Here is a 21,738-nt window from a genome sequence, read left to right as displayed (position 1 = left end):
TTTTGCTAGGTTGCTAGTTAGTTTTTTTTGTTCCAGACTCTCAACGTTTCTTTACCGTCTAAGAAATATAACAAAACATCACGAAGTGTTTTTCAAGTTCTTCATACACTTTAGAGAAATTAAACGAAGTCAGTGTTGTTACAAAGAGATGTTTTGCTAACAATATCTTGCAAAAAATATCTTTTTCTTATAAAACCTTAGTAAAGCTATCCAACTCACTAATTTAGTAAGATTTCACATGCTTTTGGTTTTCCAAAAAAAAACACAAGATAGCTCAATTTAGATGAACTTTTGAAACGTTTTTCAACCCCATTGCATTGAGGAAATAAAATTCCAACGAGCAGTAGCTGTTAAAAGCCTCTGAGATTAGCCATTTAAAACGAAAACACCATAAAATGTCAAAATTGAAAAAACACTTATGGCCAAAGTATTTTTTTGTACTCGAATGATTTTTTTTTTGATTTTCCGTTGGTGCTACCATTTTTTTCGCAGAGTATCCAAAGAAAAACTAAAATTTTGAAAAATTGTAAAAAGGTGTGTTCAATTACCTGCATTCTTGTCCCTTAAAAATGTTCTTATAAATAAAATACTCAAGACAACGTTTCGTTTGAATTCTTTGGTCGAGTTAAACTAAAACCCTTTCTTGAATCCAAAGATTTTCCATTAAAAAAATTAGTCTCCCATATTACTGAAAAAGCGCATATTGGTCTGCAACACCGTTACAAAGATAAAAGCTACTGTAAATTTACCTTAACATATATAAATTATTTTTTGAACCCATATCAATGCGAAGTTAATGTAACGTTTACCCAAATTTACCTTTGAAAACTTACTTGAGTTTTTGAGTGTCGACTCTGGACAGATGGGTTCTCAAACGCCGTTGTTTTCGGAAGTAAAGTAATAGGCAGAGTAAAAATCCAATGTCATAAGTTGGTGGGCTCAGATAGATTCATAGCAAATTCCACGGACTGTTGAGGCTTAGCAGTGGCACACCAAGCCTGACCAAAGAATCGTTGTTGCTAAAGAGATAACTGCCACTTGTTCTTGCGTCTTTTCACACCAATATCTCAATTATTTTTATATTCCAGACCTCTCAACCTGTGAAAAGACCATGCTCGACAAAGAATGGGCATGATTAGACCATCCTGGACTCAAAAAAGATAAGAAAGAGCTTTGCTAGACTTTGTTAATGACCTGGAATTTTGCTCGACTTAATAGTTGTCACGCTGGATAATTTGTTGACCAAAAAAGTTACACTGGAGTTTTGCTCGACCCAGTTTTTGTCAACGTGGACATTCGTTTAACCCAGAAAAATTAAGCTGGAGTTTTGCTCGACCAAACTTGGATTCCGGATTACACCTTGAACAAAATTTTTGAGAAAAAAATGGGTCGAGCAAAAGTCAAATCATATGTAAAGAAAAACTCCTCTGGTGGCCTTTTTCTGACCAGGCAAAATTTAATGTCAAATCATGGCTCGAGCAAAAGTCTTTTCATGAGTCTGTATTTTTGCCTCGAAAATTTTGCGTGGATTTTCATTGCTCACTATTGCATATAATGTAGTCAGCACGTAAGCTTTTTCTTCTGCGACTCTGAAGATCCATCAATCTGTCGAAAAGATGCATCTTAGAAAAATGGTAACTCATAAATTTGAGAGGGAGAACGACTGAGTAGCGCCACTTTTTCACCATGGCTAATGCTATGAAGGTCATTGTATTTAAACTAAGTAGTTTCATTCAAACTATGTATCTAAACTACCTAGTTTCATTCATTGCATTTAAACTACCTAGTTTGATTCAAACAAATATTGTGGTTATATAGTACAGCTGCGATAACTGCTTTATCTCAAAAATTATTCTGAAGAACGATTTTTTCGGTAGTTTTTCGGACCTCTGGTAGTTTGTCATCCAACTGTGTTTTAAGGTAGATGCAATGCCGTTCAGCTTTGCTATGTTGCTGCTTCATTATTTGTAGAAACAAACGTAGGTTTTTTTCCAATCTTGCAGAAAAAACAACTTGTGAAAAGACGTTTGCTCGACCCATGAAAAGACTCTGCTTGAACGAAAATCCTTATGAAGTTCCCTTTGCTTGACTCATGAAAAGATCATGCTCGACCATAAAATCTTATGAAAAGTCTTTTGCTGGAAACACACTAAAGAAAGTTCAGGTAAATTTACCTAAAAAATACTTTAACTTACCTGAAACGTTCAGGTAATTTTGCCTTACTTGAATTTACCTTAACTTACCTAAAATTTACCTGAAAATTACTTGAATAATACAGGGGGCACCACCTGAACTTTTACATGAACATACCTTAAATTTACCTGAAAAGCACAACTGAACAGTTAAGGTAAAATTACCGGAACTTACCTTTAGAACTTGCAAAAATTACCTTAAAATTTAAGGTAAAAATACCTCAAAAAAATGAATTTCACCTCAAAAATACCTTAGTTTTAACCTGAACTTTAAAGGTAAATAATTGTAAATAAGTTAAATTTACCGTAAAAATTAAGATAAAAACTTAAGTCGTTTTATAGGCAAGATAGGGTTTGTTCAGGTAAAAATTCAGGTGATGCCCCCTTAATTTTTCAGGTAATTTAAGGTAAAAACTAACAAAATTAAGGTAAATTTATTTAGTGTGCATTAACTAAGTACTTCGACTGTGTAATTTTGGTCATTATTGACCCCCCCCCCCCCCCCCCCACTACACTATTTGAGTATTTTGTCCAGGTCTGGACTAGGGTAATTCTTCCAATTTGCCCTGTTTTGCTTTTTCAGCTAGTTTTCAGGTCGAACATTATTCTGGAGGCCATTTTTAACATGAATGAAAATAAATTAGGTCAGTGAGAACATTGAGCCTGGCGGTTTATTATAAGATTTTAAAAGACAACTATCTAGTAGAAAAGAATAGTTCTCTGGTGTAATTCTAACTTTCGAGTATTAAATTTGTGCTCGTATACCATTTTTATAAGCTAAATATTCTTAAATGGGGTATATGCGTTAGTTCGAGCAAACTTACAAACCTTTCACTGAAAGAACCAAAAACATTTGCGAACATTTTGCGAACAAGGTTCACAATAATATTCAAAATGCGTTTTCGTACATTTTAAAGTAGAGCTGTTACAACAAGTTTAAATTAGACTAGCGAACTGAAAATATAAATCTTTCTTTCATTGTCTCATTTTGTCATTGCAAATTTTTGACCAAAAATCTGCGACTAGAGTGTAGTTAACGTCCTCGCTCACCACCTGTTACTGTTGACTATCAATTTTTGGTTATCTATAATAATAATTTCTTTCATTCATTTTGACTTAGCTTTTTTTTCAACTTACAATTTCTGCACAGCCGCATACTTTCAGCACTTGTAATCCAAGGTACGTAACTGAACTTGTTTTGCATTAGTTAGAGTAGTTAGTTATAAAGAAGGAGGCCACCAGGGTCGAGATGTCAGCGCCGTTTCAGCGCATTATTTTGTGCGCAGAAGTGCTAAAATTTTGTAAGAAATGAGTTGAATGCGCTGAAATGCGCTGAAACGCGCTGATTTTTCGAAATTTTCAGCGCAAAAATCTTACAGAATTTTGAGCTAAAATGCGCTGAAACTTTGTAAGAAATGTATTCAAATTTCAGCGCATTTGTGGATTTAAACGCTTTTTGACCACGATTCCTCAATTTCGAAGCTTTCAGTTTTCCTTATATAACGATTAACTTTTTCTTAAAAACTGCGCTGATAAGCTCTGAAAATAGGCAAGAAATGCGCTGCATTTTCAGCACATTTCTTACATATTTTCAGCGCATTTCTTACTAAACTGTCTATTAATATGAAGTTAAATTAAATAGGAAGAAGGTCAGGAATCTTTGACGCAGTGGATTAGGTGAAGGCTGCGGGACGGGAGAACTGGGTTCGATTCTCAGTGATAGCTATTTTTTGAAAACTCAGTGGTTTTCAGCGCGTTTCTTATAAAGTTTCAGCGCTTTTCAGCACAATTCAGCGCATTTTTATGTAATATTTTTGCGCTGAATTTTTTGAAAAATCAGCGCATTTCAGTGCATTTCATACATAAATTTTCTCGACCCGGGCAGGTAGTTAAAAATCTAAATTGTAAATTCAAAATTTTATAACCATAACAAAAGTTTGGTTAAACATTCACATTTAACACTCAATTTAAAACAATCACTTTTAAACAAGCACAATTTAACGATTACAGGAAAATTGCCCGGTCGTTTGCTAAGCCCTAAAGGAGAACTTGTTACATTTCAAGAAATTGAAAGAATTGGTGGAAAAATATTAGTCCAAAGGGAGAAACTTTGATTCACCTTTCATCTTTTTTATTGGTTTAAACGAGAACTTCTCTTTATTTTTCCTGTGGTCACGTTTCAATTAAAATTATTAAGTTTGCGTAAGTTCAAAACGGAATCGTTGGTCATAAAAGCGTTAGTTTCAACAATTTGTAGACAGAATATTTTTTTCCCTTTCATGGAAAAATACTTTGACATCAACTGCGAATAAAAATCCCCGGTTGAATTTTATTTTTGTAGCTAATATACTTTTGTCTGTATAACATTTTAATTTTAACGTCTACCGTATTTTCTTTTTTTCTAGCTCTCATTGAGTAACTTTGGCCTGAGTTTCTTCATTACAATCTATTAATCAATTAAATAGAAAACTCCAGCGGTTACTCTTCCTCACCTTCTCTCGCTATATGTGTGTGTGTGTGTGTGTGTGTGTGTGTGTGTGTCTGCCTTCGCCTTCTTCAATATTGTGCATATGGCAGCTATAGAACAGTGGGAATGGAAATATTATTATTTTGAAAGCATTAAAGCATTTTATTTTAAGTACCGTTATTGCATTAAATCATAGGTTATTGATTTTTTTCTCATAATGAAAACGTTGACCATCATATAGTTAGACGCATAAAGTTGCAACGCAAGTGAACGTTCAAAATCCTTGACATGCAACTGAACATCAAAATGCTGATATTCACATGTCTTCAATTTGTATTGACTTATGCCCTTTTAAACGTTCGACGGCTTTGCAGCTTTGCGGGACTAACTATAAAAATGGCAACTGTTTATAATCTATAAAGTTCACTTAAACAAAAGACGCAATCAAACCAAAAACTTAACTATGAATATGTTCTGCATAAGATGGCCTATCAGTGAACTTGCTTCGCATATTCGAACTCAAACTGTAGTCTGTCCCATACAGTTGAAAATAATAGAACTTTCGAAAACCCTAAAAACATGCAATTAAGCATCAATATGGTAATTTGAATGTCGACGATTTTTTCACTAAAAATCTACATGTTTTAATTTTCAATTTTGACCTTCGTACAACTCCTGTGGCTTTTGAAATGTTCGCTTATTTCAACTTTATTGGACAGGCTATGGGGGCCGACTTCAGAGGTCAAGGTTCAAATTTAATCAAAGAGGCACGGTAATGTGCGTTTGCACGGTAAAATTCCGGTCCTGCTCATCCAAATTTTTGACAATAATGTCTATTAAATGAGGAACAGATAGAAAACCTCAAAAAATTCAAGTGTATTTCAGAGATTTGTGTATAAACAAAAATATCGCTTGCAACGCAAATACTTCATTGGAGTTAAAAATGCCGCGTTAGATTGATGAGATCTGCCATTATTTAGAAAATGAGGCAAGATGAGCAACAAAATCAAACAGCAACAACAAACATTATTTACTTTCGAAATTTTATTCCCATTTCAAAAAGAAAATTATTAACAATGTCAAGTTAGCGTCAGATATAACTGAAAATGAGCAAATTAAGTTGTAACTTAATAGAAGAGATATGGGAGCTGTCCATAATAAGGCTCGGTTACAATTAGACAAAAAAGAACAAAAGCAGTGAAGTTAGTAATATCGCTTATAATTTTAAAAACAACAAACTTCAAAGTAATGGAAACCATTAGATAGCAATTGAAATTATCCAAACGTTTTTTAAATCTTTTCTTCTTTTTCATTGGCTTAATTGAGCGTTTCTCTTTACTTTTCATCTGGTCGCGTTTTCAATAAAAGGTATTACGGTTGCGGAAGTTCAAGGAGTACCTATTTACAGTGCAATGACATTTGGAATTATTTTTACGTTCTTTTTCGAACAAAATTTGAAATTTTTCTAATTTGTTTTTAACTTAAATTTGTTAGAGATAACAAATTGCTAGCTTTAACTAAGATGTTGGTTTTAACAAATTGTGGACAGATATTTTTCCATTCATTGAAAAATGTTTTGATGTAAACCGCCAATAAAAATCATGTTGGAATTTTGTTTTTGTAGCTAATCTACTTGGTGTCTGTGCAACATTTTAACGTCTGCCGCTTCTTGTTTCTCCTGGGTCTCATTGTGTAACTTTAGCATGAGTTCTTGACTCAATCTGGAGTAACCAACTAATAAAAGAACTCCCTCCTTGTCTATGTATCACCAGCCCTCGTCTTCTCCCTCACCCTCTCTCGCTATCTGTGTGTATCTCGTTATATTTCTCTCTCCCTATCTGTCTTTCTCCTCTCTCCTTCAATCAGTAATGTGCATCCGGCAGCAATAGGGCAACAGCGGGAATAGACATATACTTTTTTGTGTAAAAGCAGCCTAAGGAGTTTGTTATCAAGAAAGCCACTGTAACCACTATTTAGAAAGATTTTGTTGATATAACGAAAGACTTTAACTAAAGTATTTTAATTTATTATCTTCAATGCATTAATTCATATTTCATTGATAAATTGTTCAATCATAATGAAAATGGTAGCCATAGTATAGTTAGTTCTATAAAGTTGCAACATAAGCGGACGTTCGAAAAACTCCTTACATGCAACTGAACAGCATATTGCTGTTATCCACATGTCTTTGAATTGACCTTTGACCTTTCAGTTGTTCGATAGTGTTTCAATTTTAAGTGAATTACAAAAAAATGGTAACAGACGCTAATCTATACCGTTGAACACAAACAAACAAAATTGTCAATATATCTGGGTTGTGATGACCTATCAGTGAACTTTATTTGCAGATTTGAAACTCAAACCTAACTCTGTCCTATTAAATTGAAATGATATAACTTTTGAAATCCACAAAAAAAATGCATTTGAGCAGATTGTTGTCACTTCAATATCAATGCTTTTTCCATTAAACTTCTACTCATTAATTTTTTAACATGTTTTAAATTTGAACCTTCTTTGACCTCTAATTTTAGAACTCGAATCTGATCAAAGTGTAGTTAGTTAAATCGTGTTGGAAGTCAAAACTATGGGGATTAATTTCTCACAGTCTCCGTGGACATCAAATAATTTATTGATCAGACCACTAAACTGAGTGAGAAATAAAAAATTAGAGTTCTACCGTGGGAAAATATCGCTTCCAACACAAATACTTCAGTAGAGAAAAAATGATGAGTTAGACTGATGATATCTGCCATTACTAAGAAAGCGAGGCAAGACGAAAAAAATCAAACAACAACAAAAAATATTAATTACATCCAAAAATTTACGTCCGTTTGTTTTTAAAAAAATGATAACCATGTCAAGTTAGCGTCAGTTGAAACTTAGACTGAGTCAGCTAACTTGTGTTTTACTAGAAAAGATTTAAAATCAGTCCATAATAAAGCTAGGACATAATCAGACAAACAAGATCAAAAACATCAAAGTTAGAAATACCGCTTATAATATTAAAAACAATTAACTTCAGAGTAATGATAACCATTAGATTTCAACTGAAAACATTCAAAAGTTGTTTTTTTTTGTATCATTTAATAGATTAAGCAAGCACATCTCTTTGCTTCTCCTGTAATCACGTTTTCAAATAAAAACAGTAAGTTTGCGGAAGTTCAAACCGAACGCATAAAAATACTTTTTATGGAGATCTGAAATCTGCATTACAGCAAGCAAAATGTACTCGTTAATGAACAAGCAATATTCAATGTCAAAGAAAACATAGATGTCGTACAGTTTTCTGAAAATCTATAAGATGAAGTGTTTTGCGAGACTACAGCAAATAGAGCAATTTTAGGATGCTTAATAAAGAATTAACACTCAGTATGATGTGCTTAACAATTGAAAACAATTTTTTGCAATAAATCTCACCATCAAGTGGGAACCCTTTAAGTGTATCTATTTACAACTCAAAGATACTTGGAATTATTTGTGCGTTCTCTTTCAAATAAAACTCATAAATAATTCAAAATTTGTTTTTATTTGTTTTAAACTAAAATTTATTGGTTATAACAAATTGTTAGTTTAAACTAATTTGTTTAGTTTTAAAAAGCTAAAGACAGATTTTGATCCATTCTGTGCAGAATATTTTGAAAAAAAAAAACGCCACAAAAAATCGTTCAAGCATTTTGTCTTTGTAGCTAATATACTTGTTGTCTGAATAGCATTTTAAGGTCTACTGCTTCTTCCATTTTCCTAGGTCTGAATGCGTAACTTTAGCCTGAGTTCCTTCAATACAATCTGGAGTAAACCAATAAAATGAGAACTCTCTCTTTTTTTATGTATTACCCGCCCTCGCCTTCTCTCTCACCCTATCTCGCTATCTATGTGTATCTCGCCCTATCTCTCTGTGTGTCTCTCCCCTCTCCTTCAATCAGTAATGTGCATACGGCAGCTATAGCGCAACAGTGGGAATAGACATATAATTTTTTGTGTAAAAGCAGCCTAAGGAGTTTGTTATCAAGAAAGCCACTGTAACCACTGTTTAGAAGGATTTCGTTGATATAACGAAAGACTTTAACTAAAGCATTTTAATTTAATTATCTTCAATGCATTAATTCATGTTTCATTGATAAATTTTTTAATCATAATAAAAATGGTAGCCATAATATTGTTAGTTCTATAAAGTTGCAACACAAGCAGACGTTGGAAAAACTCCTTACATGCAACTGAACAGCCACTTAATGATATCCACATGTCTTTGAATTGACCATTGACCTTTCAATCGTTAGATAGCTGTGAAATTTTATGTGATTAACTCAAAAATGGTAACAGACGTCGATCTATAGCTTCGAACTAAACAATTACACACAAACAAAAAAAATTAAACTGTTAATACATCTGGAATATGATTACCTATCAATGAACATGCTTCGCAGATTTGTAACTCAAACTAAATTCTGTCCCATAAAATCAACGTTCAAAAACCACAACAAAACATGCAAATAATCATCAATGTGGTCATTTGATTGTCATTTTTTTGCAATAAGCTTCTATTCCTCGAATTTTGTCAAGATATAATTTTGAACTTTGAACTTTGAACTCTGTCGTGTGTCTTTCGAAACGTTTGATTAATTCATTTTGATTGATTGGAAACTCTAAAAAAGTGCATATTGTAGTCAGTCCCATAAAGTTGAAATATTTAAAAGTTCGAAAACCTCAGAAACATGCGATTGAGTAGCAATGCCGTCATTTCAATGCCAACGCTTTTTCAATTAAACTTCAATTCATGAAATTTTTCATTATTTCTTAAATTTTAACTTCAACTTTTGAACACTGATACTTCAATTTATTGAACAGACTGATTAAATTGAGTGAGATTCAGTGTTCTACTGTGAGAAAATATCGCTTCCAACGCGATTACTTCAGTGGAGTAAATATGCTCAGTTAGATTGATGAGATCTGCCATTACTAAAAAACGAGGCATGATGAAAAAGAAAATCAAACAACAACAACAAACATTAATTACATACAAAAATTTACGTCCATTTCTTTTAAAAAAATAATAACCATGTCAAGTTAGCGTCAGTTGAAACTGAAACTGAGCTAATTAAGTTGTACTATACTACGAAAGATATGGCACCAGTATATAATAAGGCTCGGTTAGAATTAGACAAAAAAGAACAAAACATCAAAGTTAAAAAAACCGCTTATAATTTCAAAAACAATAAATTTCGAAGTAAAGATAACCACTAGATATCAACTGAAAAACCCACATGTTTTTTGTTTAATTTTTCTCTTTATTGGTTTAAGTGAGCGTTCCTCTTTTTTTCTCCTGTGGTCGCGTTTTCAATTCAAATTTTTAAGTTTGCGGAAGTTCAAACCAAACGCATCAAATTACTTTTTAGGGAGATCTCAAATCTGCGTTACAGCAAGTAAAATGCACTTGAACATGAACAAGCAATATTCAATGTCAATGAATTCATGGATGTCGTACACATTTTTAAAATCTTTAGGTTGAAATGTTTTGCGATACTACAGCAAATAGAGCAATTGCAGGATGTTTAACAGAAAATTAACACTCAGTATTTGTGTGGTTAACAATTGAAAACATTCTTTTGCAATAAATCTCATCATCAAGTGCGAGACCTATAAGTGTATCTATTAACAGTTCAATATTATTTCGAATTACTTTAAAGTTCTCTTTCAAACGAACTTCAAAAAAAAAATTGAGTTTTTTATTCGTTTTCAACTAAACTTTGTTAGTCATAACAAATTGTTAGTTTCAACTGAGCAGTTAGTTTAAACAATTTGTAGACAGATCTTTTTTTCAATCATTGCAAAATATTTGGACATAAACCATCAATAAAAAATCCCTTTGAATTTTTGTTTTTGTAGCTGATATAATTGTGGTCAGTATCTTAACGTCTACCGCTTCTTCTTTATTCCTAGGTCTCATTGCGTAACTTTAACAGTAGTTCCTTAATGGCAATCTGGAGTAACCCACTAAAAAGAGAACTTCCTCTTTGTCTAAGTATCACCCGCCCTCGTCTTCTCCCTCAAACTCTCTCGCTATATGTGTGTTTCTCGCCCTATCTCTCTCTGTCTCTCTCCCCTCTCCCTCAATCAGTAATGTGCATACGGCAGCTATAGGGCAACAACGGGAATAGACATATAATTTTTTGTGTAAAAGCAGCCTAGAAATTTGTTATCAAAAAAGCCATTGTAACCACTTTTTTGAAAGTTTTTGTTGATATAATGAAAGACTTTAAATAAAGAGTTTTAATTCAATTTCTTCAATGCAATAAATCATAGGTCATTGATAAAAATTTTAACTATAAAGAAAATCATAACCATAATATAGTTAGTTCTAAAAAGTTAAAACACAAGCGGACATTCAAAAAACTACTGACATGCAACTAAAGAGCAATTTGCTCATATCCACGTGTATTTGACTCGACTTTTGACCCTTCAAACGTTCGATAGCATTGCAACTTTTGTGACTAATTAAAAAAATGGTAACAGATTTTGATCTAAAGCGTTGAACTAAACAATTACATCCATACAAAAAGATTAGACTGTTAGAATATGTGGAAAATGACTACCAATCAGTGAACATGCTTCGCAGATTTGAAACTCAAACTAAATTCTGTCCCATAAAATTGAAATAATCAATGTTCAAAAACCACAACAAAAGATGCAAATAATCATCAATGTGGTTATTTGAATGTCATTTTTTGCAATAAGCTTCCATTCCTCGAATTTTTCTACTTTGACCTTTGAACTTTGGACACTCTAAAAAAGTGCATATTGTAGTCCCATAAAGTTGAAATATTTGAAGGTTAAAAAACCTCAGAAACATGCAATTGAGTAGCAATGTCGTCATTTCAATGTCAACGCTTTTTCAGTGAAATTTCAACTGAAGAATTTGTTCATTATTTCTTAAATTTTACCTTCAAGTTTTGAACACGAAGAGTAGAACTCGAATGGGATCAAAATGCAATCAATTAAGTTGTTTTTGACAGAAGGTTAGGGGTTAATTTCTCACAGTTTCTGTGTTTGGCAAACGGTCAGGATCTTGGAAAAAAACTTGCATAAACGGCACTCAGAGACTGGTGGAAACAATGCGATCAGTTTGACTTTTAAAAACAATCTTTATTCATATAAACTAATTAAATAATCAAAATTTTTTCGATTGCATTTTTCATACAGGCTTACTTTCTTTCGCACTTTTTGATTTTTCAACGTAAATTTTTCCTTCAAAATTCTAAGTAATTCACAAGTTTCAGTGAAATAATAGCTCTCATAGGTCGCATTCACTCATGCTCAAATTTTTTCAAATCTTCAGAGCCTGAGCCACTTGAGATTATTATAAGGTGACTAAGGATGAACCACGCCTGAATGGTAAGCGAAGTTACAGTTCATTTTAGGTTATATTTCATGTGAAACTAAATGTCGGTTTCATGCTCCGATTTTATTCGAATTATAAACTCTCCGGATAATTCTCTTATTTTAATATCCATTTTTACTATATTGGATATTATACTGAATACACTGTCACTGCTTTTGTTCATCACCGAAGTTCGAGTTTTATCTATCGATGAAGCCGCAGATCACTTTATAAGTACATTCCTCATCTTAAGAGTTGAAGCTTTGCCTATCAGTATTTTCCTCATCATCAGAGAATTATCAGTGATTTATTATGACCCTAGGTCTACCTACTAGAGCAGGTTTATACCAGCGACATCAGAGCCAGGTGTCACCATAGCTGTGATTACCATAACTTTAACAGGTGTTGTCACAGCTGGTTTTTGCATGCATTTTCTTTTCTTCCTTCATTTTTTTCTAGTAAATTCTTTTAAATAGTATTCACATCTATTTGAGCTAGCTACAACTTTTACATTGCTTTACATTTTAAAAAACATTCTCTGTTTTACAATTCTTTTTTACAATCAGTCTTTTATTTACAATACTTGTAAATCTTTAATAGATTTTTGTAACAATTGGTTGATCTCCGTAGCAATTTTTGCTGATCGTATTGAGTATTCTCTAAATAACATGACACATCAGTCTAACATTTTTGCGACGTAGCATATTTTTGTAACATTTTTTAACGTAGTCTATTACATTTACTTAGTTTACTCTTGTTTTAATTTATGACTAGCAGGCCCTCAAAAGCAAAGCAACATGGGCTCGACCACATGCCCCTGGTTTAATTGCCATAGGTCATACCGCTTACACAACCATTCCCTATTGTGTGCGTCTATTGCCCTATGTGGCAGCAACTTTTGGTCAACCCATTTTTGGCTTTGCTGTCTCGCATGTTTAGGGACGGGTAACAGTTCTGCAGATAACAAGCTTCTGAATGATGGCTCAAAAGGCATGTACTAGGTTACGCTGCAAATTTGAGGCGCTTTAAACTATGAACAAATTGGGAGCTTATTCATAGCGGAATAGAACTATAAAAGAAAAGAATAATAAAATATAAAAAAATAAAGAAGAGGAAAGGAAGAAGGAAACAAGAGTTGATGCGAAAATGCTTCTAATTTTGGGCTAACAAAAAAGGAGCAGTGTTCGACAGAAACTCGGGCGCGACCCAATGCCCCACGCTTAAGAGTGATAGGTCTTATCACTTACACTACCGATGAGCACCTGATGGTTGCTATTTCTATATCAGCAGTATGTTTGTCATTGCCTTTATTAGCTTGCCTGTTCATGCAACATAATGAGCGCAAAAATATGTTTAGATTAGGAGCCTAAAAATGCAGGAATAGCGCTTTTCAAAGCGCTTGTGTAACGCTCCGCTGCAGCTCTAAGGGCAGCTCAAGCATGTGACAACGGGAGCGCGTTTGAACATTTCGTCAAATTGTAACCTACAGTTAATAAAATCAATAGATAGGAGAGAGCAAAAGTTAATTGAACAGTGAAAGAAACGGAAGATTTAGGCAAAAATGAAGAAAAAAAGACAGAAGTGGATCAAAGACAACAATTACCCCTTTTTGGGCAACAACTGAAAAACCGGTTTTGGCAATAAATTGGGTGCGAAATAATTAACATCGCTTTGCTGCCATAGGTCTTATCTCTGAAGCTACCGATGTGTAACGCATTTGCCAATTGCTTTTTCTACGTCAGCAATTTTTTGGTCAATGTATTCATTGGCTCGCCTGTTTTAGCTATGCGGCATGCTTAGTGAGTGCAAAATTTGTGCAGATTGAGTTCTAGTTTTGACTAGAGAAAAGGAGAAGGAAAGAAAGAGAAAAGAAGCAGGAAAAAAGAAAGGCATAAAAACAAAAAAAAACTAACATCACAGTTTTGGCGTCCAGGGATCTATGCTTGTTTTTCCGCCCATCACGGACTCTAACCCCTGCTCCATGTTTCGCAGCCATTACCCTCATACCCCACGGTAACAATGTTTATGGTTTACTTCTATTATCCTTTCTAATAAGCAAGTCTCTGATAGGTGGCTATTTGGATTGCGTGTTTTTGGTATGCGGCTTGCTCAAAGAGCGCTAAGCATGTGCTGAGTAGGCGCTTAAATGTGACTGTATAACGCGTTTCAAGCGCATGCGTTACGCTCGGCTGTAGTTCTAATGACAGTTAAAGCATGTCTTTTCCCTTGCAATAAGGTTGCGTATTGCATTTGTGTATTGCTATTTCTGAGTCACCAAAATTTTTTTCAATGGCTTTAATGGCTCTCTTGTCCTGATAAGCGTAGTGAACGCAAAACTTGAGCAGATTAGTAGTAAAAACAGGCTTAAAAAATAGGAAAAAAGAAAGAAGGAAATGGAACAAAATAAAATGAACGAAAACGAAGAACGAAAGAAAAAGAGACCGCACATCTCACTTTTATGGTCCAGGAAATAATGCGTCTTTTTCCGCTTTTAAATAGTCTCAGAACCCTGCTCCTGGCTCGGCAGTCATTGGTCTTCTTATCCTCTAACTTGCCGATGCTTATTGCTTACGTTTACTGACTTTTCTAATGAGCAAATTTTTTGATAGTGGCTGTTTGGCACAATTGCTTTTGCTATCCAGGTTGCTTTTTGAGTTGAAAAAAAAAGAGCAAATAAGGTGCTTGACTATGGCAATATAGCGCGTCCCAAAAAGTTTTCATCACGCTCGGCTGCACGTTTAGGGAGGGTTAAAACATGTGGGTTTTGGAGTTAAAACATGGTGGTACAACATTAGAATTAGCGTTAGAATTAATATATAGATAAATGAAGAAAAGAGTTTTCTAACAAAGAAAAATAAGAAAGAATTAAAAAAAAGACATTGAAACGAAGAAAGGGAGACAGGAATTATTAAAAAACAGTTACCCGTTTTTTGAGTCACGGAAACAGTAGTCAGAAGGGCATCAACTTGGATGCAAAACCATGTCCCGCTTTTAACAGCAGTATGTCTTGTCCCTTACACTACAGATGCGTATTGCATTTGTCCATTGCTCAGTCTAAATCAGCATATTCTTGGAAAGACTAATGAGCTCAAAACATATGAAAATTAGTAGACAAATATGACAGAAGAAGAAAGATGGGAAAAAAAGAAAAAATGAAAGGGGAAGAAATAAGCAACGAATAAAGAACAAAATAAAAAAAAACACTACTTCTCAAATTTTTTTACGAAATTATGCGCCTTTTTCCTACTTTAGTTAGACTCAAACCCCTTCCCTATGCTTGACAGTCATGGGTTTTTTCCTCTACGCCACCGATGCCTAATGCTTACTCCTATTGACCTTTCTAATGAGCAAATTTTTGTTAGTGGTTCTAGGGCGCGCATGTTTTCGCTATGCGGCATGCTTTGTGAGCGCAAAAAAATGAGCAAATTAGGAGCTTAAATATGGCAACATCGCGCTTTTAAAAAGGCATGCATCACGATAGGCTGCATGTTTAAGGACCGTTAAAACATGTGAGGAATGGAGCTTGAACATGGTGGTACACCGTACGAAGTAAAATTAATATTCAGATGGTTGAACATTTGAGAATATGTCAAATGCTCTCCACCACTTCCAAATAAATATTTTCATTTATATACCGCTAATTCTTTTAAAAAATATTAAGGAAAAATTTTTGATGCAAGAAATTCAGAAAAAAATAACAATTTTTTAAATTTAAATCCAATGTTTTAATATATAAATTAATCTAAAGCTTTAATAACTTTCTTGCTTAAAATTGATTTTGTTTATCAAAGCGAATCCCCCTGTTTATATTATACGATTCTCAAAACAAACTTCAGAATTATTTTCAGAATAATCCTCAGAATGACTTTTAGTATGACTCTCAAGACAATAACCAGTATTCGCCACTGAATGGCACTCTGTTGTATTTGCTAATTTTTTATGTTCGGGGCAATTCTACTGGTGGGGGAACTATATGCTCAACTGGTTTTGTTTGCTATGTCAATTTCCGCCGTTCCATATTTTAATCGCACAGACTTGTAAGAGGTATCGTTAGAACTTTTCAGGCGTAAAATGTTGAATTAAAATGATTTTAATTTGTGAACATTAGTCTCACTTCTGTTTTTTTTTTGTTCAGATTTGTCGGGATTTTTAATGAAATTTTGATCAATTTTGCAAAAAGTTACAATAAAATAGTTAGTAGAGTCTGTTTACCAGCAACAGCAGAATCATAGCTGGACGAGGTGTCATCACAGCTGGTTTCTGCATGCATTTTTTAAATCTGGTTCTTCATTTTTCTCTACTTAATTGCTTATAAGTGTTCACAGCTAACTTTTTCAGCTAGAAGACTTTTAGTGCTCGCTAATTTTAAAAAAAACATTCTCTGTGCAATTCTTCTTTACATCTACGATGAAACTTTATGTTTAATGTTTATTAGAATTCTAAGGTTGATCACTGAGACAATTTTGCTGATCATTTTGATTATTCGCTAAAGATTTATTAGCGAAATAGCATGACTCATCAGGGAAACGTAGTTGCGGGTTCTCCACTCACAGTGATTTATTACACAAACACCAATAATAAGTTATTGTTTACATGCGACAAACACATTTACCAAGTTTATATTCCTGATCTGTATCAAAATGGTTGAACATTTGGAAATATTTCATATTGTCTTAACCACTTTCAAAAAGACTCTATTTTTACTGCATATTTTTATTTAAATTTTTTATATGCCGCAATTTATGTATATATACTGCAAATAATTAAATAAAAAATAAACAAGAAACTTTTATGCAAGAAAAGAAAAATTGGCTTCAAGTATGCTTCTTTAACCTATTTTGTTCAGATTGGGTAATAGCGCAGAAAAAGAGAACTGCTTACACAATCTTAGTTTTCTCTTTTATAGCTTCGGTTAGGTGCTCAGCAAGTTTACTACATTATGCAATGGAGAAAGATTAGGGTTTTGTTTTGCCACTATTATTGAAATCTTTCTGCATTTTTTTCATCGGAATTTCAGACACGTCTGTTTTAATGTAGAACTTCCAATGATGAGAGATCCAAGGATCCCATTTGTGCTAAAATGAAGACCAAATAATAAACATTTTGTTTTCTGAATAAGGCTTACAGTTTTTACAGGATCTGTAAAATTTCGCTGGTAATTGTTACTTTTTATGTAGTCACACTGGGTCTAATTGGTCAAAAGTTTTCGCTGTCTCAGAAGCTATTAGCGAAACTATCTATGCAATACAGTTGACAATTGATTGTTTTTCACAAAAATAAAACGATATTGTTCAAAATTAACCATTTTTTGATATTGCTTTTTTTGTCGAATTATCTCTTCGGCTATCACTAGGACTGATCAATTGTTTTTATGCACAAGCACCAAAGGCCGGATTGTTTTTGATCTAATGGTAGAATTTTGCGATCCAAATACTTTTTCGGATTGTAAAGAGGTGCTGTCTGTTTTTATTGAAAAAAAATCGAAAGAATTGTGTTGTAATAATTAAAAATTTCAAATAAAAGAAACAGTTTTTTGCAGATCAAATGTACCTAGAAGTTATTGCAATTGAATATACATTTTAACATCAGTGGAATGTTTTCAGTGGCTTTGTTTCGACTTCACCATGTGATTGCTTAAGATTGCCTGTGAAATTTTGCTTGTGAGTTATGCCTGTGCTCTTTGTTACTTTTTCATACCAATTACAGGTGCAACTGATTTTCTAGGCACCTACTAGTCAAACTTTTAGATTTGTTGAAACGCTATGATGGTAATGACTTTATGAAACAATTTTCAGTAAAATTTCAAAAATTTTAGAGCTTTGCAACTTTTTATCTTTTTTTCATATCAACTACAAGTCAAGTTGCCTTAATTAGTTTTTTTGTAGAACTTTTATTGTGTTTTTCACATTTTAATGAATTTCAATACAAAGTAATGGTTTTTCAGGCTATGCTTTTTAAATGTTTTTTCTGTTATCCTGACTCGCAGTATTAGCAAAGAGAGAGAGAGAGAGAGAGAGAGAGAGAGAGAGAGAAATGTCACGAACAAAATAATCGTTTGGGCATTTTGAATATAAAAAATTGGTGTATTGGCTTTGACACTACGAGTTTTCTTAACTATAAATCAAAGCTTAATTAATGAGAGATTACACTAGCGTGCAAACGAGGACCAGTAAACATACTTTATTTTTTCAGTGAAAAGCTTGCGGTGATTTTGGCTTCAACACAGAGATTGTCTAAAATTTTTTGAAATTTAGCGCGCTGCTTGTCTTCGTTGTTATTTTGTCATTTGACTGAGTCTCACTAGCTTAGTCAAATTAAAATTATGCTCCTGAGCAATTGCAAGTCAATTTATATAGTTTATTGTTGAATGATTATGGTGGTGATGACTTTTTCAAAATAACGCTCAATTGAAATTCAGTTTTTGAAATTTGCGGCTTTCTGTCACATTTATCAACTTCACGTTTAATGATTCCTTTTTTTATTGAAAGATTATAAAGATCAAAATAATCTTTTAATATTATAAAAATATTTTTTGATCAAAAATTGGTGGTTTTTTCGAGCGTTTCCGATTTTGCATCTTATTCCTGTGATCTCAAAAAGTCACAAGTTAATTAATTTAGTTTTATTATTTAACTTGCAGCTCATTGTTTTTTTGATAAAATTTTCTTTCAAAAATGTAAGGACTTTTCATTTTATTTTATTGCTGTCACCTTGACGCATTGTCTTTCAAAAGCATTAGAATTTTGTATTAATTGCTGTTTTATCTTTTAAATAATGGTTTCTTGGCTTTGATACTACGAGGTTTTAGAAAGGTTTTCATTTTTCTATTTTCATTTTTTGAGGGTTTTCTTAAATGTTTTTTTATTATCACAATAGTGACACCTTACGAATAAGCTAAGTTCTTAATCAATGATCTTGAAAGATGGTGCATTTGAATTTGTAAAACGTTTTTAGTTAATAGATTTTGATCATAAAGGCTTCGAAACCTATTTCTCGAAAAACATCTGTGATATCTTAAAAATTGGTTTTACTTGTTCTTTTGTAGTTGTTTGACCTTGTGCATAGCGACAAATGAAAATGTCAACGCGAAAAAGTTATAAAAGATGCTGTTTAATCATTGTTATTTATAACTTACTGTTTTCATGTTTTCGTAGGTAACCTTTTCAAAAACAACAAAATACTTTTTTACCTTTGAGATTCATCCTCAATTAAGACAGGTCATATGTATTTTCTTTCGAAATTCAACTCAATTCGTTTAGTTTATGTTTTTTTCTGATGCTATTTCAACTTTGCTTAAAAAACAATGTTTAGTGTAGTGCTTGATCTAGTCCACCATTGATTGTTGTTCTTTTTATTTGATTTTGTTGTCTGTCTTGTCAATTGTTCAGGTTAAGGGCAGTGATAATCGACCCTTTAATCATGCAGTGTTTCCTTTTTTTGGTTGTACTGATTGCAATGTTTGAAATGGATACATCAATTATTTTTGAACCAAAAAAATTTTTGAAAATTTCTGTGTCTTCTTCATTTATTAGAGAATTAAATGAAACATCTGATTCATTTTGTAAACCATTCTATATATATTTATATATATATATATATGTATGTATGTATATGTATATAAATATATATATATATATATATATATATATATATATATATATATATACATACATACATATATTAAATTTTTGTTTACATTATGAGTCAGATTTTTGTTTCGCTACCAAATGAAGAAGAGCGAAACTTTCAAAAAAAATATTTATACATCTATATTAAACTTCGCGATGATTTTAGACCAATAAGAAATAGAACACTGCATCTTTAGAGGGTCGATGATCACTGCCCTTAACCTAAAATGACAAGACAGACAACAAAATCAGAAAAACATAAACTAAACAAATTAACTTGCATTTTAAGAGAAAAGATAAATCTCAAGCAGACAAAATATTAAAAGGGGCAAAGTTAAAAAATACTTTTATAGTCTTTGATAACAGTTAACTAGAAAGTCATGAAAACCAATAGCTAGCAAAAAAATCAATAAACAACATCTTTTTAACTCCATGCGAAGCCATTTTGATCTGTCGCTCTAGCACCTACAGAAATTAATTATCTCATAAATCCTGCTATTTTAATCTTTACAACAAATTTTTTGTTAATAACCAATACCTAAGCTGATTTTCCCCTTTTTCACCTCCTATATCTTGTTCTGTTACATCTTTATCAGTAAAAAAAATGTGAATTTTTTAGTGAAACCGGAGGCATGATATCTTACTTTTATTGCTTTAGTGTTAGATACATACCCTCGCAAAATTTTAAAACTGTTTGTACTCACATCTATATGTTTGATTTCAAATGATTTGTTTCGTTTGCAATTTCAGAAAATATAAAATAGGTTTGCAGTGTAACAATAATATTACCTTTATGATCAGGTCATATTAAAGATAGTGGAAATTCTGGTCCTCACAACTCAAGCCTACAAAACCATTTGTACTACGCCTTGACGGCCAGTTGAATTTTTTTCTTTCTTTTTGCAAAATCGAGACCTTCAATTTCGATGGTTTTCAACTTTTCAAAACATGATAGCTTCCATGACGAGATGGGAAAATTTTCCCCTGTATTTTTTGCATCAAAAGGCTTGTATTTCAGATTTCCTGGAAAAATGGCCAGAGCAGAAGATAAGTACAAATTATATATAACAAATTTGGACCCCACCGTTGATGAAAATGATCTTTCGAGAGAGTTTGAGAGATTTGGAGTTGTTAACAGTGTCCAGATTTCGAGGGACCAGTATGGATCTGCCACTGTGGAGTACGCCGACCGTCGTGACGCCGAAGACGCTTGTCGTGCTATGGATGGAGCGTAAGTTCCCTCTAAATGCTAGCTTGAAGGTATTCCCTGTCAAAGAGCCCCCCCCCCCCCCCCCCTACCACACACATCACCACCCTCCCAACCCCATTACTAAAGGGGTTTCTTGGGTCTGAAAAGCGCGGACATATAAGGCAAAGTGAGGAAAATGGTCTGGGTCGTGAGGGTACGTAAAAGAATAAGTTGGGGCCGGCTTTTAAACCGTCACTGACTTTATATTGAAAACGTGTGTGCCCCCTCCCAGCTTAGTGGGTGCACCCTCCTAGACGCACGTGCCATATTTTTACAACATAGCTGGCAGATTGCCAGAAAATAGCCGCAATAGATTCGTAGATGGGCGGTCTAAAAAAACAAGTAAAAAAGACAGACCAAAAAAATCCTCTTTTCATTGAAGGCTGATCTGTTATATTTTGATTAAAAATCTCTGTAAGCTATTGCTGCCTCTATTAGTTGATCTCTAATAACCTTCATTTAGAGTGACACACACCCATTTGACCTTATCTCTTTGAATTAAAGTAAATAAAAGTCAATTTCAATTAAAAGTCAATTTCAATCTCAGAGGAAGTCATTTCTGAGAGTGAGGTAAGTCAAGTGTGACCAAAACTTTAATCACAAGCATGAACAAAAAAACTCGCTCCGCTCCATTAAGTTCGAAAAATGACGTCACACGTGCAATTCAGTTGAAATTGCATGAAAGAATGAACAAAAAGTGGCTGTGACGTCATATGGTCGTAACAAAAATAATGACGACGAAATAAAAAAACATAGCAGGACAAGTCCTGAAATACAATCCAAGGAATTGAAAGAAAAACAGACCTAATGTACCTGACCAGCAGATC

General features: G+C 33.2%; 1 protein-coding gene across 1 annotated transcript in view; it reads left to right on the top strand.

Moving 5' to 3' along the window:
• Positions 1-2,997: 2,997 nt before the first annotated feature.
• Positions 2,998-21,738, top strand: part of LOC142349396 (RNA-binding protein 1-like) — a 38,378-nt gene continuing 19,637 nt past the window's right edge. Inside the window, exons 1-2 of the mRNA XM_075400925.1 lie at positions 2,998-3,371; positions 20,681-20,893. Of these exons, the coding sequence (XP_075257040.1) occupies positions 20,694-20,893 (200 nt within the window). The 5' untranslated portion in view covers positions 2,998-3,371; positions 20,681-20,693. The remainder of the gene's footprint in view (positions 3,372-20,680; positions 20,894-21,738) is intronic.

Source organism: Convolutriloba macropyga, chromosome 11 (assembly GCF_964194025.1).
Source record: "Convolutriloba macropyga chromosome 11, txConMacr16.3, whole genome shotgun sequence".
NCBI classification, from domain to species: Eukaryota; Metazoa; Xenacoelomorpha; order Acoela; family Convolutidae; genus Convolutriloba; species Convolutriloba macropyga.
Note: the sequence above shows the minus strand (reverse complement) of the source record. Positions and strands in the feature narration are given on the sequence as shown.